This window comes from Herpailurus yagouaroundi, unplaced genomic scaffold (genome assembly GCF_014898765.1).
Source record: "Herpailurus yagouaroundi ecotype Mexico unplaced genomic scaffold, PumYag 419, whole genome shotgun sequence".
Taxonomy (NCBI): domain Eukaryota; kingdom Metazoa; phylum Chordata; class Mammalia; order Carnivora; family Felidae; genus Herpailurus; species Herpailurus yagouaroundi.
Genome location: NW_024412636.1, coordinates 79,134 through 101,641, shown reverse-complemented (window position 1 = coordinate 101,641; position 22,508 = coordinate 79,134). Strand labels below are relative to the sequence as shown.

Genomic DNA, 22,508 nt, shown 5'->3' with positions numbered 1-22,508 from the left:
TGGGCCTTACACATTAGTTGTAGCTCAAAATACTTTAGGGTATTATTTTTATACCACTTCAACTCTGGCTGCACGTTAGAATCACCTGAGGAGGTATTTTGTTTTCGATTGTCTTTTTTTTTTTTAATTTACTGGAGAGAGAGTAAGCGAGCAAGTGAGCGAGCAGGCACAAGTGGGGGAGAGGAGCAGAGGGGCATGCATATACACACACACAGAGGGAGAGGGGGAGAGGGGGCGAAGGGGAGAGGGGGAGAGGGGGCGCGGGGGAGGGAGAGGGAGAATCTTATGCAGGCTCCACGTTCATCGAGGAACCCAACAAATGGCTTGATCCCACAACCCTGGGATCATGACCTGAGCCATGAGTCAGAAGTTCAACTAATGGAACCAGACTGGTTTCCCCTCCTGGAAAAGTTTTAAAAGGGACGCCTGGCTGGCTCAGTTAGTAGAGCACACAACTCTTGATACTGGGGTTTTGGTTTAGGCCCCATGATGGGTGTAGAGTTTAAAAATAAAATCTTAAAAAAGCTACTTGGGATACCCCAGCACTGTCAAGTTCAGTGAATCGGATGGGGCCCAGGCCTCCAGCTGATTCTAATACACAGCTAAGCTTGAGAGAAAGGAACCTTCTGCCAGCCAACTTTACGCAAGCTGTTTTCTCTTCAACTTGTTTTTTTTCCTCTTTACATAGGGTAGTTTGTACCTTACAAGGTTTCTTTTCTTTTTTTTTTTTAACGTTTGTTTATTTTTGAGAGGGAGAGCACAAAGGAGGGGCAGACAGAGAGGAGACCAAGGATATGAAGTGGGCTCTGTGGTGACAGCCCAACGCGGGGCTTGAACTCACAAACAGCAAGTTCATGCCCTGAACCAAAGTTGGACATTCAACCGACTGAGCCACCCAGGAGCCCCTCACTTTTCAAGGTTTTAAAGAAAGGGAAAAATTTTAAGTCAGGAAAGAGGAAACCTGGCATGAAGCCAGTTTTAAGCAATGAAAGGTGACCTCAGCTCAGGTCATGATCTCATGGTTTGAGCTTGAGCCCCGAATTGGGCTTTCTGCTGTCAGTACAGAGCCCTCTTTGGATCCTCTGTCCTCCCCACCACCTCCCCGTCTCTCTCCAGCTCCCGCACTCTCATTCTTGCCCTCAAAAATAAACATAAAAAAAAAAAAATAAAAGTTGGGGCACCTGGGTGACTCAATCAGTTAAGCATCTGTCTCTTAATTTCAGCTCAGGTCATGATCTCATTGTTTGTGGGATTGAGACCCACGTCAGGCTGGTGCTGACAGCACAGAACCTGCTTGGGATTCTCTCTCTCTCTCTCTCTCTCTCTCTCTCTCTCTCTCAAAATAAGCTTAAAAAAATGAAAGTTAAATATTAAAAGGTAACGAGAGACGAGGGAGCTAACACGTCGATAGCATATGTTAAGGGCTGAACTGTGTCCCCTCCCAAATTCACATGTTGCAATCCTAACCCCCAGTACCTCAGAATGTGAGGACACATTCTTTCAAGAGGTAATTAAGTTGAAATGAGGTCGTATGCATGGGCCCTAACCCAGTATCAGTATGACTGGTGTCCTCGTAAAGAGACATTAGGACACAGACACACACAGAGGGAAGACGATGTGAAGAAACAGGGAGAAGACATCCACCTACAGGCCAGGCCAAGGAGAGGGCCCCCAGAAAGAACCAATTCTGCTGACACTTCAATCTCAAACTTCTATCCTCCAAACTTGCAAGAAAATAAAATTCTTTTGTTTAAGTCACCCAGGCTCTGCATATTTGTAACAGTAGTCCTAGCAAACTAATACAGGACATACCCAAGAGAAGAGCCAAAGAACACAATGGGATCTGGGAGGTGAAAATAGTTTGGGAAATGGGAAAAGGACTCTAGGAGGGCACATCATAGTCAGGTTCAGAGTTGGCTTCAGGATAAAGTTCATGGTGTGATAGGTCAGATCATGATTTGTCATGATGAAGGTAAGAGGACAAAGATCAGGGTCAGTGTTAAGGAGAATTATCAATTATTTCAAGACAGGGTATGGATCATGGCCTGTGTCCAAAGGATGGTTACGATGTAAGGTTCAAGGTTACATGGGTCAGTTAATATAGTGGCAGGTAATGTTATTTCAAGGTCAAGTTGAGAAAGGTTAGAATGACTGTCAATATCAAAGTGAGAATCTAGAGCAGGGTCAAGGTCAGGTTCAAAATGAAAGCAAGATATAGTCATGATGATCAGGGTCAGAACCAGAGTCAGATTCAAGGAAAAATTCAAACTCACATTCACCTCAAGGCCAGGGTGTCTCACAATACAGAACGTTTTGGTGTCAGGACAAGAGTCTCAAATGGGCACCTGACTTGCTCAGTCAGAAAAGTGTCCAGACTCTTGATCTTGGACTAATGAGCTTGAACCCAATGATGGGTGTAGAGATTACCAAAAACAAACAAACAAACAAACAAACAAACAAACAAACATAAAAAAAAAAAGAATACTAAGAATTAGGGTCATTTCAAGATCAAGTACAAATTTGGGGTAAGATATGGTCAGGGTGGTGGTTTGCATCAGAGTTAAGAGTCTGTTGAAAGGTCTGAATAAAGTGAAGGATAAGGGCCAAGGTCAAAGACATTTTAAGTTCATGGCAGCTCAAAATCAGGGATATCATCAGTGACAGAATCAAGGTCAAATATAAACTTAGGACATGATATGGCCAGGACAATAATCAGGATGTTTCAGATTTAGGTTGAAGGCATCAGTGTCAGCATTTGGTTCTGTGTCCTAAGTTAGGTCAGTTTCAAGGACAAGTTAAAACTGAGAGCAAAATATGGTAAGGATGATGGTTAGGATGAAAACAAGGGCTAGAATTAGGGCCTGGTTCAGGACCACTTTCAAATTCAGGGTCAAATTCGTAGTAATTCCAATTTCAGGGAGAGTTAAAGTCAGAATGATTATCAGTGTACAGGTTGAAGATCAAGGCCAAGTTCAAAGGGTGAGCTATAGTCAGAACATCAGTGATCAGGGTGAGATTCCAGGTTAATTTTAAAGTTAACCCAAGACATGTCAAGGGGATCATAGTCAGGATCATTAGTGTAAGAAGGACAAGGTCCGGATCAAGTGGTTCTTGGTTAAAACCAGGGACTCTGTGAGATGGAGGATGATCAGGGCTGGGACAAGGGTTAACTTCATGGTCATTTCATGATTAAATTCAAGGGTAAGTTCAGCATTGATCTTGGTTAATTAGCACGCTAGCATCAGGCTGAAGGTCAATTTTGAAGTTCAAGTTCATTCCAAAGTTGTAATGAGTATTAAATGTGATGTTTAGGGTCAAGCTCAAAATGAAGGTAATTCAAGAGAAACATGATATCCAAAGGGTGAGAGACTGGATCAGGGTTAGGATCGAGGGAAGGTTCTAGCATTAAACCAAGTCCAAGATCACTTTATAGCCAGGGCGGGTCAAGGTTGGGTTCACAGAAAAGGTCCAGTTTGAGGTAAAGAACGGAGTCAACTTATAATCAGGATGAGACATGGTCAGAATCAGGGCAGTATCAGGTCAGGTTCAAAGGGTGAAACATGGTCAGAATGAGTTTCAAGGTCATTTCAAAGCCAGGAAGATCATCAAGGTCATAGTGAAGGTTAAGAGGTTCAGCATCAAGTTCATGTTCAAGATCAGACTGGGGGCAAAATCATGGGTCTTTATTTTTTATTTTTTTACATTTTATTTATTTTTGATTGAGACTGAACACAGTGGGGGAGGGGCAGAGAGAGACAGAGACACAGAACCCAAAGCAGGCTCCAGGCTCTGAGCTGTCAGCACAGAGCCCGACATGAAGCTCGAACTCACAAACCATGAGATCATGACCTGAGCCAAAGCTGCATGCTAAACTGACTGAGCCACCCAGGCGCCCCTATTTATGTTTTTTGAGTTTATTTTTGAGAGAGAGAGAGAGAGAGAGTGCGTGTGTACAAACAAGGGAGAGGCGGTGGGGGGGGGGGGGGGGGGAGAGGAGAGAGACAGAATCCGAAGCAGGCTCGAGTCTCTGAGCTGTCAGCACAGAGCCCAACGTGGGGCTCAAACCCATGAACCTTGAGATCATGACCTGAGCTGAAGTCGGACACTTAACCAACTGAGCCACCCAGGCGCCCCCAAATCATGGGTCTTGAGAGTATGTCTGGCTGAGCATCAGGGTCTGGGTCAGGATTAGTGAAACAAATGAAGGAAAACTCAGCAATATAAATTCACGTCAAGAGCCAGGTCTGAGAGTCTGAGCCAATTAAGAGGAGTCTAATTAGTGTAAGCACACTCAGTCTGATTCATTTGATTTATGTAACTCCTAACTGCAAGTTAGTCTAAACCAAGATGGACACAAGAAGTGCGCTCCATGCATTCATCTCTTTGGCACATTCTTACTGGGAGGTAGAGTGAATTAGCACGAATCTAATTAGTGCTATTGAGAAGCATCATTATTAGTTCAAATGAGCTCGGTCTCAGGCATTCTTCCTAAAGGCAAAAACTCATTACCTAGTTAGTATCAACTAACACGAACATAAGCAATGCAACACACATTCATCTCAAAGGCATATTTTTAATGAGAAGTGGGAGGAATTAGGTTCAACCTGAAGAGGAGTTGGGATAAGAATTCCTGTCAACGCAACAAAATCGGCCTGGGACTCCTTATAGGTTGTTGGAGCAAACCACCAGTAAACCCAGCAATCACACCGTGACACACAGTGACTTTGGGTCCAACTAAGGCATACTACTTAAACAAATCTGTGTTAGTGCAACAAACGCATTCCCATTCTTCTCAAAAGTAACATCTCCCCGTCAGAGCAAACGGAGATGAGCGTGAGCACAGCAACAGCATCCGTCTCCATTCACGTTCTTACTGGGAGGCAGAGCACATTCAAATGAACCCGAGGAGTGTTACTGAAGAGAATCCTAAGTATCAATGAAAACAAACTCCATCCCGCACATCCTCCTCAAAAATAAATCCTTACCGCTTGTTGAAGCAAATCGACTTGTTTGGCTCAAAAGCACATGCTTATGGGGAATCTAAGTGGGAATACGAAAAAAGATACTGTACTAGTGCAGAGTTCAGTGTCAGCCATTCCTTCTTTCTGTAAATGGCCAGGATGATTATCCATCTTAGAATAATGGTTGCGACGAGAGGTCAAGGTGAATCTCCACGTCACATTTAAGGTTAGGACCAGAGAACAAGATCGCTGAACAGGAGCCTGGTCTGTAGAGGAGTGCATCACCCAGGGTCCGTAACCAGAGAAGATCTAGGCCACGCGGCACCAGCCAAGGTGGAGTTGTAGCTGTGCGCTTCTGAGAATGCTATCTGTAACACACAAATGGAGCCAACAGCAGGCGCGAGGGAAGGAACCAAATGAGGAGCCTGAGACGTGGGAATGTAGAAACGTGTAGCAAAGGAGAATCCAAGAGCTTAGTCAACGGGGGCACTTCTAGAAGCAAAACCTACGCCAACCCTCTGACGTGGCATCTATTCAGTTCCAGCTGGTGACCTAGAATGTTGAACACGGGGCCCCTGCTGCCACATCTTCCTCCCCTGCGAAAAATCAGAAATCCAGAACTATGTGGTATCTAAGTATCAGCAACTATGCCAACCACAACACAGAACAAAAAGAACACAACGGCTAAGTTATAGTCATACCCACAGGCTGTGTATGGTCCACAGGCAACCAACACTCGGTAGCTGCTCCTCTAAAGGGACAACGTCTTCTCCATTCAGAGTCCCCAGGCCCCATCACTGTGATTAAAAAAAAAAAAAAAAAAAACCCAAAACTAGGGATAGGTACTGCACAGCTGGATGTGACAAGGACTTTCTGCCTCAGAGCACCACATGAGCCCAGTTATGGAGGGCTCTTTAGCTTGATAAAGCACTGGCTATGATTAGCTAACATGGTCTCTACCGAGCCAAGGGTCTAGAAGAAGGAAAAAAGACAGGGCAAAGGCAGATGATCTTTGTTCTTGTTACATTTTATTGGCATCACGTTCATCTCTTTACAGAAGAACTTGGCCCACACCCTAGAATGTAGACCTTTGGAAAAGGGGGAAGTGCTCCGTTAAGCAAGCTACAATGCAGGGGCAGATCCTAGGGAGGGGGCAGAACTGCCAGGGTTCCATACCAAAGAAACAGGTTAATTAATAATGGGCAAGACTGGGAGTCGGTGGGGAAAAGGAGAAAAAGGTTTGCTAACCTAAGGATACCACAACCCTGAAAGGAGCGCCTTCTAGAACAAAGGTAAAATCACTAGGACAGATCTGTTAGGATTTTCCTTTCCCTCTTATCAGTAGGATGCTGATCTATAGGGGATCGAAGTGTGGAAGTAGGGAGGGGAGGAAAAATGAGAATTTTAATTTCTGAAACAACCATTTATCCATTGCACGCACCACTGTATTATGCAAATCAACCTTTTGGAAAATTTAGACACAGAAGGGAACTAGACAGTTTTCCCCCTGGAGAGATGAAAAGCTTTTTGGCTCTTAAGTCTTTGATAAAAGGCGTACATAATTCTTGTGTCTACTGTACAGAATACTGCCTCTAGCTGGATTTCTGAATTCTGAGTTGCTAACACTCTGCAATCCAGACAGGGTTCAACCCTCCATCTTACACGCCTGCATTACAGGACTTAAACACATAATCCAAGAATTTCTTACACTAATTTATACATTTTTAATTGGTTGCATATATTAACATGTACTATAAGATTCTTTTCTAAGAAGCATTACATAATAAATGGATACTGTAAAAAGATCTGATTAGTTAAAAGTAACAAGCATTAACAGATACATACAAAACTCAGCCTTATCAGACTGGGTGTGAGCCTGTAATGAAGCATGGGGCACCAGCCTTCCCAAGTGGTAGCCTTCACAGGAGGGAGGGGTGGGGGTGGGGGTAAAAAGACCACAAGACCGTTAAAAAAATCAGATAACTAATTAGACACAGATTAACTGTAAACAGTTCTCTCTCCCCAGTGGACAAAAAGAATAAGCTTCCGATGCCGACTCCACACCAGAACGATTTCTACAGCTTGCCTGTCCTGGCTGCCATACGAGGGCTGATGTGGTGGGTGGGCAGACCCCGATGGAGTCATCACAGGCCTGGGCTGGAGTCTGTCTGCTTGTGTCAGGTGTAGGTATAGGGGCGTGTGTGTGTGTGTGTGTGTGTGTGTGTGGGTGTGTGTGTGTGTGTGTGTAAGGGTGAGTATGTTTGTTGGGTTTCTTTTGGCAGCTGGATTTGAGAGATGACTTTATGTTTTGTTTGGAAGAGGAGAGGGGGCTTGTGTTGGAAGGCCTAAGTGTGTTCTTTGTTTGTGAAGGACTCTGTGCTCTGCTCTCACTGCCCCTTCAGCAACTGCAGCTTTCCGCCGAGGCCTTGGCCCGGTCGTTCTTGTCCAGTTTGATGGGTTCGGGGAATTCGTTGTACAGCTCCACCTCTGTTTCCTGGGCAGGGAGAGAGAGAGAAAGGCCTGTTACTCAGGGTATGGGGAGTTTCTGAGCTCAGCTCTGGCCCTCTTCCACTGGGCACAGTGGGCAGGGGCCAGAGGACAGACCTGGCAGTGAACGGAGGGCTCTGGTGGAAGGCATTCAACCCTCTAGGCCCAAACGGGGGGAAGACAGGTTTTGCAATAACTCTGGGACAAGGTGAAGAGAGAAATTCAGCAGGAAGGGTAGCAATTGACACTGAGCACTCAGGACAGAGCTGACTCATGCTCTCCATCATAATCGAAATCTGGTGGCTTGGGGACCACAGCCAGCTCACAGATGCTTTGAGTGGTCCGTATCGTATCATTGCCAACACTTCAGAAGTCAGACTTCAGCATGGGCTGGATCCTGGCAGCTCTTAGCCCTTCCACAAGGCAGGAAGGGGCTGGGGCTGGAGTGCTGGCTGCCCTCTCAGTCCCAAAACATTCCCCTAGGCCCCTATCTGACATTCATTTTTCTGGACTTACGGTCTATTTTCTTTTTCTTCCAAAGTTAAGAGGGTTTTTGTCTCTAAGTGCTGCGTGCTCAGAAACCAGCTATGGATGAATTTTATCACCAACTGTGGTTGCGAGGTCACAGCAGATGGACTGTGGTCAGTTTAGTGTGACTTTCTGCTGAATTAACAAGTATCCAGTGAGGAGCAGTTTTCTGCTTCCTGGTGTAGGAAAACAATCTGTCACTTAAACACTGAGCACCTATGTGCCAGCAACTGTTCTAGGATATGGAGATGAAGCAAGCAATGTTTCTAGTCGCTAAAAGTTGTCTAGGGAATGAGGGCCTGGGTGGCTCAGTCAGTCGAGCGTCTGACTTCTGCTCAGGTCATGATCTCACAGTTCGTGGTTTTGAGCCCCCTGTTGGGCTCTGAGCTGACAGTGTGGTGCTGGCTTTGGATTCTGTCTCCCTCTCTCTCTGTCCCTCCCCCACTCACACTCTCTCTCAAAAATCAACACGGAAAAAAACTAAAAACAAAGTTTTCTAGGGAAAATTATACTATTCACAATAGCTATAAAAGTAAACCCCCCCAAGAATTCACATTAAAAAAAGTGAAAGGTCTACCGAGGTATACAGAGTGTACAATTCAGTGGTTTTTTAGTGTATTCACAAAGTTGGGCAACCATCACCACTAATTCCAGAACATTTTCTTCACCCCATAAGGAAACCCTACACTCATTAGCAGTCATTCCCCATCCCCATCAGACACCCCTAAGCCTTGGCAACCACTCATCTACATTTTTTTAATTTTTTTTTTTAATGTTTTATTTATTTTTGAGAGAGAGAGAGACAGACAGAGTATGAGCTGGGCAGGGGCAGAAAGAGAGGGAGACAGAATCCACAAAGCAGACTCTAGGCTCTGAGCTGTCAGCACAGAATCCGACGCGGGGCTCGAACCCATGAACCACGAGATCATGACCTGAGCCGAAGTCAGATGCCCAACCGACTGAGCCACCAAGGTGCCCCTACATTTTTTTTTTTAAAATATATTTATTTTTGAGAGAAAGCATGAGCGGGAGAGGGGCAGAGATGCGGGGATAGAGGATCTGAAGCAGGCTGCGCTGACAGCAGTGACCCCGATGTGGGGCTCAAACCCACAAACCGTGAGATCATGACCTGAGCTGAAGTCGGATGCTAAACTGACTAAGCCACCCATGTGCCCCCATCTACTTTGTCTTAATAGATCCGCCTATTTTGGACACTTCACTTGATGGACATTTGTTTGTTTCTGCTTTTTGGCTACTAGGGCTATTCTGGATTTACATGTTTTCACTCTTCCTGAGTATATACGTAGGAGTGGAGTCAAATGGTAACTCTTGGGGTGCCTGGGTGGCTCAGTCGGTTAAGTGTCTGACTCTTGATTTCGGCTCAGGTCATGATCTCATGGTTCGTTGAGTTTGAGCCCCGTACTGGGCTCCATGCTGACAGTGCAGAGCCTACCTGGGATTCTTTCTTTGCCCCTCCCCTGCTTGCCCACGCTCTCTCTTAAAAATAAATAGACTTAAAAAAAAAAAAAAGATAACTCTTTATGTGTAACTTTTTTGAAGAACTGCCAGACTGTTTTCCATACTGGCTGCACTATTTTACATTCCCACCAGGAGTGTATTTAATATGAAAGGCAAAGGATCTGAAAAATGATACGGTTTTATTGAAGGATATCACACACGACCTAAAATAATAGCTGTTATGGACTGCATCTTTGTGTCTCCCCCGAATTCCTACATTGAAATCCTAATCCCCAGTGTGCTAGTATTAGGAATAAGAAATGAAGGTTAAATGAGGCCATAAGGCTGGGGCCCTGATCGGACAGGATTAGTGTGTCCTTGAAGGAAGGGACACCAGAGAGAGGGGGCTCTTGCTTGCTCTAGGTCTTGCTGTCTGTGATCACGTAGGAAAAGCCATGCACCCGAGAACACAGCAGTCAGCAAGTGGGGGACAGAGTCCTTAGCAGAAAGTGAATTTGCTGGCACTGTGATTACAAACCTCTGGCTTCCAGAACCAAGAGAAGATAAAAGCCTGCTCTTTTGCCACCTAGTCTATAGTATTTTGTTACGGCATCCAGAGCATACTAATAAGATAGCTGTAATGCACAATCCCAGTCAGAATCTCAATAAAGTTTTCTACTTGGGTGCGGGGAGCGGGGGGGGGGGGGGGGGGGCGAGAAAAAAGGTGGAACTATAATAAAATTCTCAGCCTAAATGGAAAATGCACCAACATGGCCAAGGAAAAAATACAAACAAGACTGGAGGGGTCGGGGGAGACTTGCCTTATCAGAGGTCAGATACACTATAAAGGCAGTCAAATCAAGACGGTCCAATGCACAATTGCCAAATGGACTGGAGAGACCCGAAATAGATCCCAGTATACATGAACATTCACCTACATAAAGGTAATGCTTCAATCCACTGGGGAAAGTGGTTTTTTAACAATTTGCAACTAATGTTGGAAATAATTGGCTATCCCTCTTAAAGAGAAAGGTGAGACTCTATTTCCGCCTATAAGCCTGGATGAATTCCAGTTGAATCAGGCAACACATAAGCTAGATATAGAAAACCTAGAAATTTAAAATGACATACCTGTCTTAAAAAATTACTCTTTTCCTATGGCCCAGGGATAAAGCATAAGTGGAAAAGTCACATGCGATGCAGGTGAAGTTAATTCCTGTTCACAGAGTGCTCATGATCAGCGACAGGTGCCCAGGCTCCAGTGCCGCACAGCGGTGGCCCACAGGACAGGGAACCCCCAGACCGGCGGCACAGCAGCAGACCTACAGATGGTGCCGACTGCTCGCTGGTCAGCAGGTGAGAGAAAGGGCTGAAGCACTGCTGCCTTCGAGGAAAACGTTCTGGCAGCATCTTTTACTATAAATTATTTTTTAGAGTTTATTTTGAGAGAGAGAGCGAGCACGCACGTGCAAGCAGGGAAGGGGCAGAGAGAATCCCAAGCAGGCCTCCTGCTATCAGCTTAGAGCCCGATGCGGGGCTCGAACTCACAAACCGTGAGATCATGACCTGACCCGAAACCAGGAATCAGACGCTTAACCGACTGAGCCACCCAGGTGTCCCTGGCACCATCTTTTAAAAGCACACATACCTTTCAATCTAACAATCTTACTCCTGAGAGGCTAGCATGTAGGAACAAAAAAGCATTATAATAAGGCTACAGAGACAGCAATATTCAGAGAGAAAAACTGACAGTGATGCCAGTCAACAGGGAACTGGTTGAAGGCAACTCCCCATACCTGTTTAGATTCGCATGCAAGTATCAGGAACATTAGGGAAAACATAGCAGGCTATTATTGACCTAGGTGCGAAGGTGGATTAGAGGAAGCAGAAGAGAGGGAGGCCTAGGCCTCAGGCCTGCACCCTGTTATCCACGTTTCTCAACAGGGGCTATCCTGGCATTCTGGGTCGATCAATTCTTCATCAGGCAAGACCGTCCCCTTTCATCACGGAACCCTCAGTGCAGCCTCCAGTTGTTCCAGAATGGGAACAACCCATTCCAGTTACCTCCCTGCCCACATGTCCAGATGCCCCATCCTGCTGAGAACTGCTGCATTCTAGAAACCTGGTTTCCTGGAGCTGGCAGAACCTGCCTTGCCCCTCACAGCCACCACGTGCTTCCTCAAATGTTCTCTGCACCCTCTGGCAGGCGCCTCACCTCTGACACTCACTCCCCCCCTAAGTCTGACTATCACAGATGACGGACGATGCCTCACGATGTCCCTTAACTCACTGGCCCTAACGGAGCCACTCAATCAAAAGAGACTTCAACTCCCACATGCCAACAACAAGAAGTAACTGTTTGTTTTCTGGAAACAGCTGAGTAAACAACATTAAGAAAGAAATTCTCATTCAAGGAATACATTTCCTCGAGTTGCTGGGTAAGCTTTCCTTCTGGTGATCAAATATAACCATTTATGAGGATGACAGGAGTGACCCCATCTCATTCAATCTTAACCATCCTGCAAAGCAAGTATTCTCTTATGAGGGGATGGAAGTTCAGAGATGAAACACACACACACACACCACCACCACCACCACCACCACCACCACCACCACCACCACCACCACCACCACTAAATTTAATGATGCGTAGCAAACCTGGGATTTGAATTCCAATTGATGCTCTCCTCCAATGGAAGGAGCAATGTGGCCAGGGGCCTCCTAGCGGTCTGATCTCCTAACAGCATGCGGGAGAATAAGCACATACCCGTAAGGGTGGCCCTCAGCCTGTCTTCACTGCCCCTGTCCTACAGAGGTGGAATTTCTGGGAGCTTTAGCAAAATGCCTCATTACCTTCCCAGATAAACACATGGGGTTTTCTGGCTACACAGACAAAAGAGCTAGGAAAGAAGATTACGGACAAGGAAGCCAGGCAGGGGCTGGGTTGATGGTCAGTCAGCAGAGGGAGCCAGATAGCTGCTGGAGACCCACCTGTTTAAGTGCATTCCGTGCAATCGTCTGGAACGCCTGCTCCACGTTGATGGCCTCCTTGGCACTGGTCTCGAAGTAGGGAATGTTGTTTTTGCTGTAGCACCAGGCCTGTGCCCGCTTTGTGGCCACCTGGAAGAGGAAGCAGGGTGTATGTGTGCTCCTAATCTAGCACGGCCTCAACCTTCTCTAGAAGGATCATGGTCCCTAGTCTATAGGTAGCACAGGTGAGGGAGCAGACCTGGGGGGTGAGGGTGTGCAGGGACACAGCTGCAGACCTGTCCAAGGTCACCCTGCTGGCTCTGCATAACACAGCTAGACCTCAAACCCAAAGCCCATTCTATAATCCATAGTTTCTGACCCTTAGCTACACTTAAAAGGAGTAAGCAGCTAGCCCTAGAAGTATTGAATCATTTCTCCTAGGACCTCAGAGGTCCCAGCCCAGGAAATGCCTGGCAGCTTGGTCTCTAAGGTTCACTGTCCCTTACCCATTACTGCTCATATTAAACCACCTGTGTCACAGTCTTGTGTCACAGAATCCTGCTGCTCTCACCAGCACCCCTACCCTCTCCTACCCCAATTCCTTCCCCGAGCCTTAGCCTATTTTCAGGCATGAGGGGACTGTCACTTAGAAAAGGGAGAAAATGAGATCAATGGCCAGAAATAAACCTAGTTATAATTAAGAGTCTATGTTCCCAAGAGAAATGCTATTTGAAAGTGAACCAGAGCAATTTTACTCAAAGCCCAAAGCGCAATCTTTTGCAGACATGGAGATCCAGGCAGGCCCCCGAGGTGCAGGAGAGCAGAATTACAAAATCTAATCCCTTCCTTTCAAGTGCAGAAGAAAAACTGAGGCTCAGAAGGCAAAGGCAATGGTCCAAAGTCACAGCCGGTCAGGGGCAGCGTGGGGATTTAAACCAGGTCTCCTGAGCCCTGGTCCTCAAAGGCAGCTGGCCAAAAGGTAGTTCACATTCCCACATATACCTTTCTAGAGCCATTCTGAGCGTAGCAAAGAACCCTCCAAACCACAAGGCACCGTGGAAGCCAGTGCCTCTCACAGGAGGGGAAAATAACAACGGGCCCATAGAAAGCCACCATTTTGCAAGCTCTTCCTGGGTGCCAGGCTTTCAGGTGCAGCGTCACCTGATGCCAGAGTATTCTTGTTACAGGAGTCAACGTTCAGACTCCAAGAAGTATTCCCAAATTAAAAGTGCATGAGCCAGGCTTTAAATGCAAGTCTGCTTTTAAATCCAAAAGACCAAAATGCAGACTGCAACCCAGCCTCAAGTCCAATTATTTCATGGGGACCAAAAGTGATGGACTTGCTACTTTGCTGGCATAATCTCAAAGGGAAAACCACTGCAGACTTTCACTGTCCCTGTGTTGCCACAGAGAAAGCAAAACTGGTATGCCATTACTCGGTTAGGAAGCAAGGCTTTATTCCAAGGGCTGGATGGGTAACTAGTTATCTCTCCCCTCTCCCCCAGTATGGGGCGCGCGCACACACACACACACACACACACACACACACACACACACACACACAGATATACTGGGTATTGGTCCTTAAGGCACGTGGCTTTTTACTAATCAAAACTAAAAACAGTAGCCATCGGAAACTTAGCTGCTACTTTTAAAAGAAGGCCCAGCAGCCATGACCTAAATGAGGGTAGATTCGTAAGCCTCCACATTTTCGACTGTCACTACCTTTGGCACTTACTTGTCTGTTTTCGAGGTCAATCTTGTTTCCCAACACCACGAAGGGGAAGTTTTCAGGATCCCGGGGACTGGCCTGGATGAGAAACTCATCTCTCCAGCTATCAAGGGTTTTGAATGTGTTGGGGGCAGTGACGTCAAATACCAGAACGCAGCAGTCTGCGCCTCTGTAGAAGGCCACACCAAGGGACTGGAACCGTTCCTGTCCTGCTGTGTCCCAGATCTGCGAGAGACAAAACATTATTATTCCTTGGGGAACACGGCTGTAGGAGTGGGGGACACCAGAGGAAATGAGCTGGATCACGGAGACACTCAGAGACAAGTGACTTCAGAACCAGAGTATCCAGAAGAGCCCTGACAGACAGCATGTGTGAGTGCATGTGTCTGTGAGGGGTGACACTGAGTCCAAACTCTGTTAGAAAATGTCTTTACCTTGATCCAGGTGGTAGTCACACGAACAGATATTTATGTGAAATTCATGATGTAAACTTAAGGTTTATGTACTCTGGGGACTTTTTGGGGGTGACAGAATTACAGGGAGGTGATTACTCACTGAATTGTATATTTAAATTTACACATTTTACTATCAAGCTTACCTTAAAAAAATGGGCATGTTTTATTTATACTATAACTCACTTAAAAACAAAAAAAGCAAACAAAAACCCCTGACAGAGAGAGATGAAGGGAAAGACAGACAACAAGAACATACTCTAGAACATAGGCGAAAGCCGGCTTTCAATCTGAACACCATGTACTACTGACCAGCTCAAAGAACTTCACGCCGTTCATTGCCTTGCTAGGTTTGAGAGCGAAAATGGATTCCCTCGCTGCCCTAGATTCCTAACAAGGCCACCCTGATCAGCCTGGAGAGATGACAGGTGTTATGAGAAATGGTCCCACACCCCCCAGCCAGTCACCAGGTTTAAGAAAGTGGCTGGGTCAGAAGCAGCATACTATTACCTCCAGCTGACACGGGTCTCCCCCCCACTACTGGATTCACTGTCGGCAGGGAACCCGCTCAGCTTCAGAACACAAGAACTTGGACCATCCTTACAACCCAGATACATACCAGCTTTACGTCCACATCACCGGCCAACCACCCCAAAGGCCCAGGGTTTGAACCCAAATGGGGTGTGGATTGGACCACTATGGTTTTATCTCCAGAACCAGATTCTGCAGAAAGATGGTTGAGCTCCTCTGTGAAGCCCTTCTCAGGCAGCCAGTCCTGCCTCACTCCAGGTGATCTGGAACACCTGGGCAACACGTCAAGTGTCCCTAGGCCATACAAAGATTGAGCTCCCAGTTCAGGGAAGAAGAGCACCATACAAGACGAGGGTAGGATGCCTGGTTAGGATGACTTAGGTGCGAGGCTGAAGGGCAGTAGAAACAAACCCAAAGCCTATTAGTCTAACTGCCTCTCATCAGAGTTAGAGGACTAAATGCTGCCCCACCCCCAAGACAACATGCTAAGTACACACATGTAGACACGACGTGATCTCTAGTGTCACTGGATCCCCAGCAGAGGGGCTGTTGGTGAGGTCTGATTTTGTGCTTTTCAGGTTTCCCAACATCCTACACTGAATGTGCCTCTGAGTGAAAAAATGAACCCTTTCTCGTAAAAGAGAGACTGGGACGAAGGGGGACTCAAGACCTTGGTCACACAATAAGGAAAGTAGAAACACACAACTATTCCTATAAAGAGAAAATAAGAAAACAAGATTTAAAACCAGAATTTAAATCTAGGCTTGTACCAAAAAAAAAAAAAAGTACTGTTAGAGAAGTAAGTAACATTGTTCTTATGTAAACATCTGGGTAAGTAAAGCTAAAAGAGTCCTCCAAACACTTGGCACACACCGCCCCACGAGACCATTACTCTAGGTGTCCGTGCTGTGGGGTTTTATGTAGCTGAAATCCTCCCCCACACGTCACTCCTCTTGCCCTGTGAAACACTGCAGCACTTTCTCTGACAGAGACTCACACCTTTATGGATGCCCAACAAACTCAGCGAACAACTTCATTCTTGTTAAAAAAAGCAAAACCAAAAAAAAAAAACAAAAAAAAAACCACCCCGGCTGCCAATTTTCTGTACTTGTAACTCAGTAATGAATGCTAACATACAGAGCCTCTTCTGTATTTCAGGTGCTTGTTTAGGACAGAATCCCAACAGGAGAATTACATAAGAACTCTACCACTTTTGGGTGGAACCAAATGGGTATTTGGAACTCAAATACACCGAGAAGGCAAAGTAAGGGGTTGTTAAAAAGAAAAGCTGAAAAGCTGGGCAGTTATTCTTAGCAACTTTCAAAAATTAATTTATCTTCAAACCTAGAAAAGTATAGTCCTATAACTGTGGTCTTTAAAACTTTTTAGTATTTTAACCGAAATATTGTTTTCTACATTCAAAACACACCCATATAACTACCTGCTACTCGAATGTGACAAATATTAACACTGACACCTTCGTGTCAGTTTTTTTACTATTTTTTATTGTCTAGTTTTATTTAAATTTTAGTCATTTAAAAAATTATTTATTTTTTCAAAGTTTATTTACTGATTTTGAGAGAGAGAGAGAGAGAGAGAGAGAGAGAGAGACTGCAGGGGAGGGGCAGAGAGATGGAGAGAGAGAGAGAGAGAGAGAGAGAGAGAGAGAGAGAGAGAGAGAATCCAAAGCAGGCTTTGGACCACCATCAGTGCAGAGCTCAACATGGGGCTCAAACTCATGAACCTCGAAATCATGACCTGAGCTGAAATCAAGAGTCAGATGTTTAAACTGAGCCACCCAGCCCCCTACCCCATCCCCCTTTTTAAAAGGAAACAGAGTTAACCCTTCCTCACAGCATTCCCTTTCCTCCCTCCCCAGAAGTAAACGGTTCCTGAAGAACTTTTTAGACAAATGGTATTATCCTATACATCTTTTTTTGCAATTTGCTTTTTTTTTCCCTTTTCCAAAAGTTAATGGTTATATAGCATTCCACTTTCTTAATATACATCCTTTATTCCCTGGTCATCTGAACTGTTTGCAGTTTTTCAAAAAAGCTGCAGTGAGCATTTTTCCTAGGCGTCTCTTCTTGTGCCCAGAGGTAAATTTCTCTAGGCTACCTGCCTAGACAGAGAATTGCGCATGTTCAACAATGGAAAGCAAAATGGTAGTCTCTATTAAGAAGAGCTAATATCCCACCAACAGCTTGAGAATATTCTGCTTCCCTATATTCCTGCCCAAACTTGATTGTGTCAGCCTTTTTTTCCATGTCTGCACATTCAAAAAAAAAAATTTATTTGGAGAGAAAGCCACATGTACGTGCATGCAAGCAGGGAAGAACAGAGAGGGAGAGTGACAGAATCTCAAGCAGGCTCTGCAAACCCACAAACTGCGAGATCATGACCTGAGCTGAAACCAAGGGTCGAACGCTCAACTGAACGAGCCACCCAGGTGCCCCTTCATGTGTACATATTTATAGTAACACACTTTATTAACTTAAAATTTTTAAAAATGTTTATTTTTGAGAGACAGACAGACACACAATGTGGGCAAGGGACAAAGGAAAACATAGGATCTGAAGTAGGCTCTATACTGACACCAGCGAGCCTGATGCAGGGCTCAAACTCACCAACTGTGAGATCATGACCTGAGCTGAAGTCAGACACTCAACTGACTCGAGTCTGGGTCGCCCCATGCTTTAACTTTAAATTACAATGTAACAAATTACTGTTAAAATACAATAAAGAGGGGCACCTGGGTGGCGCAGTCGGTTAAGCGTCCGACTTCAGCCAGGTCACGATCTCGTGGTCCGTGAGTTCGAGCCCCGCGTCAGGCTCTGGGCTGATGGCTCAGAGCCTGGAGCCTGTTTCCGATTCTGTGTCTCCCTCTCTCTCTGCCCCTCCCCCGTTCATGCTCTGTCTCTCTCTGTCCCAAAAATAAATAAAAATGTTGAAAAAAAAATTAAAAAAAAATACAATAAAGAATATCTGGGTAGTACATCTGAATCACTTTAAAGAACTCTATCTACATCAAGAGAGATCTATATAAAATGAGGAATATATTAGAATTAAAAGGCTATCTAGTTTGCATTTTTCTTAAAATGTATATAAACTCTCACTTGCAACTCAGTGACTTTAATAATATGTCTGAATATTTATTTTCTACATGATGGACTCCTTGTTTAAAATGTTATGGTAAAGGGGCTCCTGGGTGGCTCTGTCGGTTAAGCATCCAACTCTTGGTTTCAGCCCAGGTCATGATCTCACAGTTTGAGAGCAAGTCCCAAAGCTCTGTGTAGGACTCTGAGCTGACAGCATGAAGACTGCTGAGGATTCTCTCTCCCTGTCCCCCTCTCATGTTCTCTCTCACTCAAAAATGAATAAGTTAAAAAAAAAAAGTTACAGTATGACATTCTTTTAGTCCTATGGACAGTAAATAGAATATCTGTTACTGTTTACCATTAACAATTTCAATTATTATTATTTTTTAATGTTTTTATTTTTGAGACAAAGAGAGACCAAGCATGAACAGGGGAGGGGAAGAGAAAGAGGGAGACACAGAATCCGAAGCAGGCTCCAGGCCCTGAGCTGTCAGCACAGAGCCCGACGCGGGGCTTGAACCCACAGACTGTGAGATCATGGCCTGAGCTGAAGTCGGACGCTTAACCGACTGAGCCACCCAGGCGCCCCATTTTTTTTTAATTATTTTTTTAATGTTTTAATTTATACTATTAACAATTTCAGATAATACTTTATATTGAAATAAGACACTTTTCTTCCCATCTCCATGATTTACTTATTTTATAACCAGAAGTTTGTTCCTTCACCTTGACCTGTTTCTCCCACTTCCCACCCTCCCTCCCCTCTGGTGGCCACCGGTTTGTTCTGTGTATTTATGAGTCTGTTTTTGTTTATTCATTTGTTTTTTTCAGATTCCACAGACAAGTGAAATATGGTATTTGTCTTTGATTTGTTTCACTTAGCATAGGCCCATCCATGGTGTTGCAAATGGCAAGATCTCATTCCTTTTTTATTGCGAGTAACATTCCATTGTATGTATACGCGTCTTGTCTATTCATCTGTGGATGGACACTTGGGCTGCTTCCATATGAAATAAAACACTCACTGAATATTATAATTTTACTTCAAATCTAATTTTAGTTCCAGAGAAGGCAGTACTATCTTAAAGGCTTGGACAAGGTTTTCTTTTTCTCTTACTCCAGGAAGATCACTTAACAGCAAACACTTGAGGGTTTTACTTAAGTGATGCAGAGAAATGATGCCTTTGTCTGTGACAGCCCCACACAGAATTGTTTCCATTTCCAACACACTTTGTTGTAAATTTTTAAGTTTACAAAGTCTCAACAGTGATCCTCAATATAATGACACGTGCATGACCTTATGTTTCTAGCATGCTATTAGTGCTTCGTGGGACCAAACCCGATGCTCAGGATTTAAGAGCCGGTGCATCAACTGCCTGAATCCTGTATGTCTAGGGAGCCTGCTGAGAGGTCGTTATAGTCCTTCTGCCAACTCTCCTGGCCACGGCAGCGCAGAATGACCCCACCGCACAGTAGCCACATGGATGCTGTCCCTTCAGGGTTGACATCCACTTTATTCAACCAGGCCCAGAAGTATCTGGAGTCACAGGACCACGGGAGTTTCTTTAAGCCACACAACTGCTGGCAAGTTTTTCCCGAAGGCATCATTTGATAGCATCGGAGAAGCGGAGGGTGTAAGGAAGAGGAGGTGTTCCCTGCACCTACAGTGGTCCAGCCTGCCCTGTCACCTTTTTAAATTTGCAATTCCCTGCAGTTAAGCCACTGGAATTAAAGGCTTCTTCTCATAATTGCCTGCTGATGTCTTTTGTCCAGTTATCCAGTGGGTTGTCTGTTGACTGGATACTATGATGCATTATTAACATTTTCTTCTGGTCTGTGGTTTGTTTTTGTCATTAGGGAGTCTTATTATTCAAATGTTTACTTTTTTTTTTCCTTTCTTTCTTTTTAAAAATATGGAACGCTTCACGAATTTGCGTGTCATCCTTGCGCAGGGGCCATGCTAATCTTCTCTGTATCGTTCCAATTTTAGTATATGTGCTGCCGAAGCGAGCACTCAAATGTTTACTTTAATGTAGTTTTACTGTCAATCCTTTAGGATTTTCGCTTTCTCTCTTTTAAACACCAAAGGTTAAAAAAATTTTTTTTTTACTTTTAAAGTTTTCATTTTGTATTTTTTTTCATTCAGGTCTTGAACCCTCCCTCTTGGTTACTCCTCCTCATTTAAAGGGAAAACCACTGGCCCGTCCCATTTACTGTGTAACTCCACTTTGCTAGTCTTCTGGAAGCCACCTCTCTACTCAGTGTCCAGCTGGGGGTGGCTTGTTTGTGTGCTCTCTGTTCCCTTGATCTGTCTCTGACAATATCACAGTTTAAATTGCTATGGATTCAGAGTAAGTTACCTTTAAATTTTTCATGCATACTTGATTCCATCTAATGTTCACTACTGACTGATTTCTAGCTTCTTCCTGAACCATATAAAGAATTTAAAAAACCCACAGCAGTCACTAATCTTCCTCCACACATTAAATTACAGAGGTCCAATCCTGGTTTTCTATGATAGTTTAGAAGTTACATACTCTTACTATTATGGTCATAATTCTAACAATAAATACATGTATACAATTAAAGTTGACCTCAATTTATCTTCCTAACCTTTCTTTTTTTAAGTTTTTTTTTTTTTCAACGTTTATTTATTTTTGGGACAGAGAGAGACAGAGCATGAACAGGGGAGGGGCAGAGAGAGAGGGAGACACAGAATTGGAAACAGGCTCCAGGCTCTGAGCCATCAGCCCAGAGCCCGACGCGGGGCTCGAACTCCCGGACCGCGAGATCGTAACCTGGCTGAAGTTGGACGCTTAACCGACTGCGCCACCCAGGCGCCCCTCTTCCTAACCTTTCCAAATGAAATCACTTTCCTTCTGTCTGAAGTACATCTTTTAGAATTTTCACCGTGGAACTTAAGGATATATGCTTTCATTCTTAGTATTTTTTTTTTAAATTTTTTTTTCAACGTTTTTATTTATTTTTGGGACAGAGAGAGACAGAGCATGAACAGGGGAGGGGCAGAGAGAGAGGGAGACACAGAATCGGAAACAGGCTCCAGGCTCCGAGCCATCAGCCCAGAGCATGACGCGGGGCTCGAACTCACGGACCGCGAGATCGTGACCTGAGCCGAAGTCGGACGCTTAACCGACTGCGCCACCCAGGCGCCCCTCATTCTTAGTATTTTTAGTAGAGACAGAATACTGTGGTCAAGGTTTCTTTCAGAATATATTCCACTGCCTGGTGATCTCCACGGTTACTGTTTGGAGTCAACAGCCTCATTTTTGCTTCTTTTCAAGATCATCTTTTTTGTCTGGATGCTTTCAAGTTCGTCTTTTTTTTTTTTTTGGAGAGAGAGAACAACCAAGTGCACGCAGGGGAGGGGGGCAGGAGAGGGAGGGAGAGAATCCTAGCAGGCTCCATGCTCAGCATGAAGCCCAATGTGGGGCTCGATCTCACAATGGTGAGATCATGACCTGAGCCAAAATCTAGAGCCACCCAGGCGCCCCTGTGGTTTTTTTTTTTTTTTTTTTTTGTAATTTCATTATGATTCATCGAGATTTCTTTTTTATTTATCCATCTTGGAGTTTGGGCTTCCTCAATCTGTGGATTGGTGCCACATCAGTTCTAGCAAATTCTCAGCAAATATTATCTTTGATCTTTGTTTTGAGATTGATTAAAAGGAAGTTTGACCTATCTACTGAATCCTGTTTGTACCTCTCTTTCCTACCATTCTTCATTTCAGCTCTCTTCTAGCATACTGATCTGTTGCTAAAAACATTCTCGGATTTCCACCTTTTGGTTATTGTATTTTCCTTTTATAAATTCTATTAACTTACACACTTGTTTAGTTTCTTCTCTCCAGATATCTAAGATTGTCTTATTTCTCTGAAATATAAAAACCACTCTGAAAGATCAGGGAACTTTCCATTGGTTCTTGTCTTGTTTTCTTATTCGGATCATCTTATTGCATGTTGCTAAAAGCCCGTGAAAAATATGTGAGGATTCTTCAAGATCTACCTTGATGATGCCTTTGTCCAGAGATGATGACTCTCATTTACTTCTAGTCTTTCAAGCTGCCTGCAACAGCATGAGGGCCAGCTTTTCCTTTCAACCTTTCAGGAACACGTTCTCTGGGGCACCTCGGTGGCTCAGTCTATTAAGTGTCTGACTTCAGCTGAAGTCATGATCTCATCGTTCATGAGTTTGAGCCCCGCGTCGGGCTCTGTGCTGACAGCTCAGAGCCTGGAACCTGCTTCGGATTCTGTGTCTCCCTCTCTCTGCCCAT

General features: G+C 44.7%; 1 protein-coding gene, 1 non-coding gene and 1 pseudogene across 2 annotated transcripts in view; all 3 read right to left on the bottom strand.

Annotated features, from left to right (window-relative positions):
- Positions 1-5,967: 5,967 nt before the first annotated feature.
- RAB7A (RAB7A, member RAS oncogene family) overlaps positions 5,968-22,508 on the bottom strand; it is a 72,244-nt gene continuing 55,703 nt past the window's right edge. Inside the window, exons 4-6 of the mRNA XM_040463730.1 lie at positions 14,143-14,361; positions 12,426-12,554; positions 5,968-7,455 (exon numbers count right to left, since the gene is read on the bottom strand). Of these exons, the coding sequence (XP_040319664.1) occupies positions 7,360-7,455; positions 12,426-12,554; positions 14,143-14,361 (444 nt within the window). The 3' untranslated portion in view covers positions 5,968-7,359. The remainder of the gene's footprint in view (positions 7,456-12,425; positions 12,555-14,142; positions 14,362-22,508) is intronic.
- Positions 19,184-20,130, bottom strand: LOC121022540 (ATP synthase subunit s, mitochondrial-like; annotated as a pseudogene).
- On the bottom strand, positions 20,125-20,231 carry LOC121022546 (U6 spliceosomal RNA). The gene has a single exon (XR_005786993.1). It is a non-coding gene; the product is annotated as a U6 spliceosomal RNA (small nuclear RNA).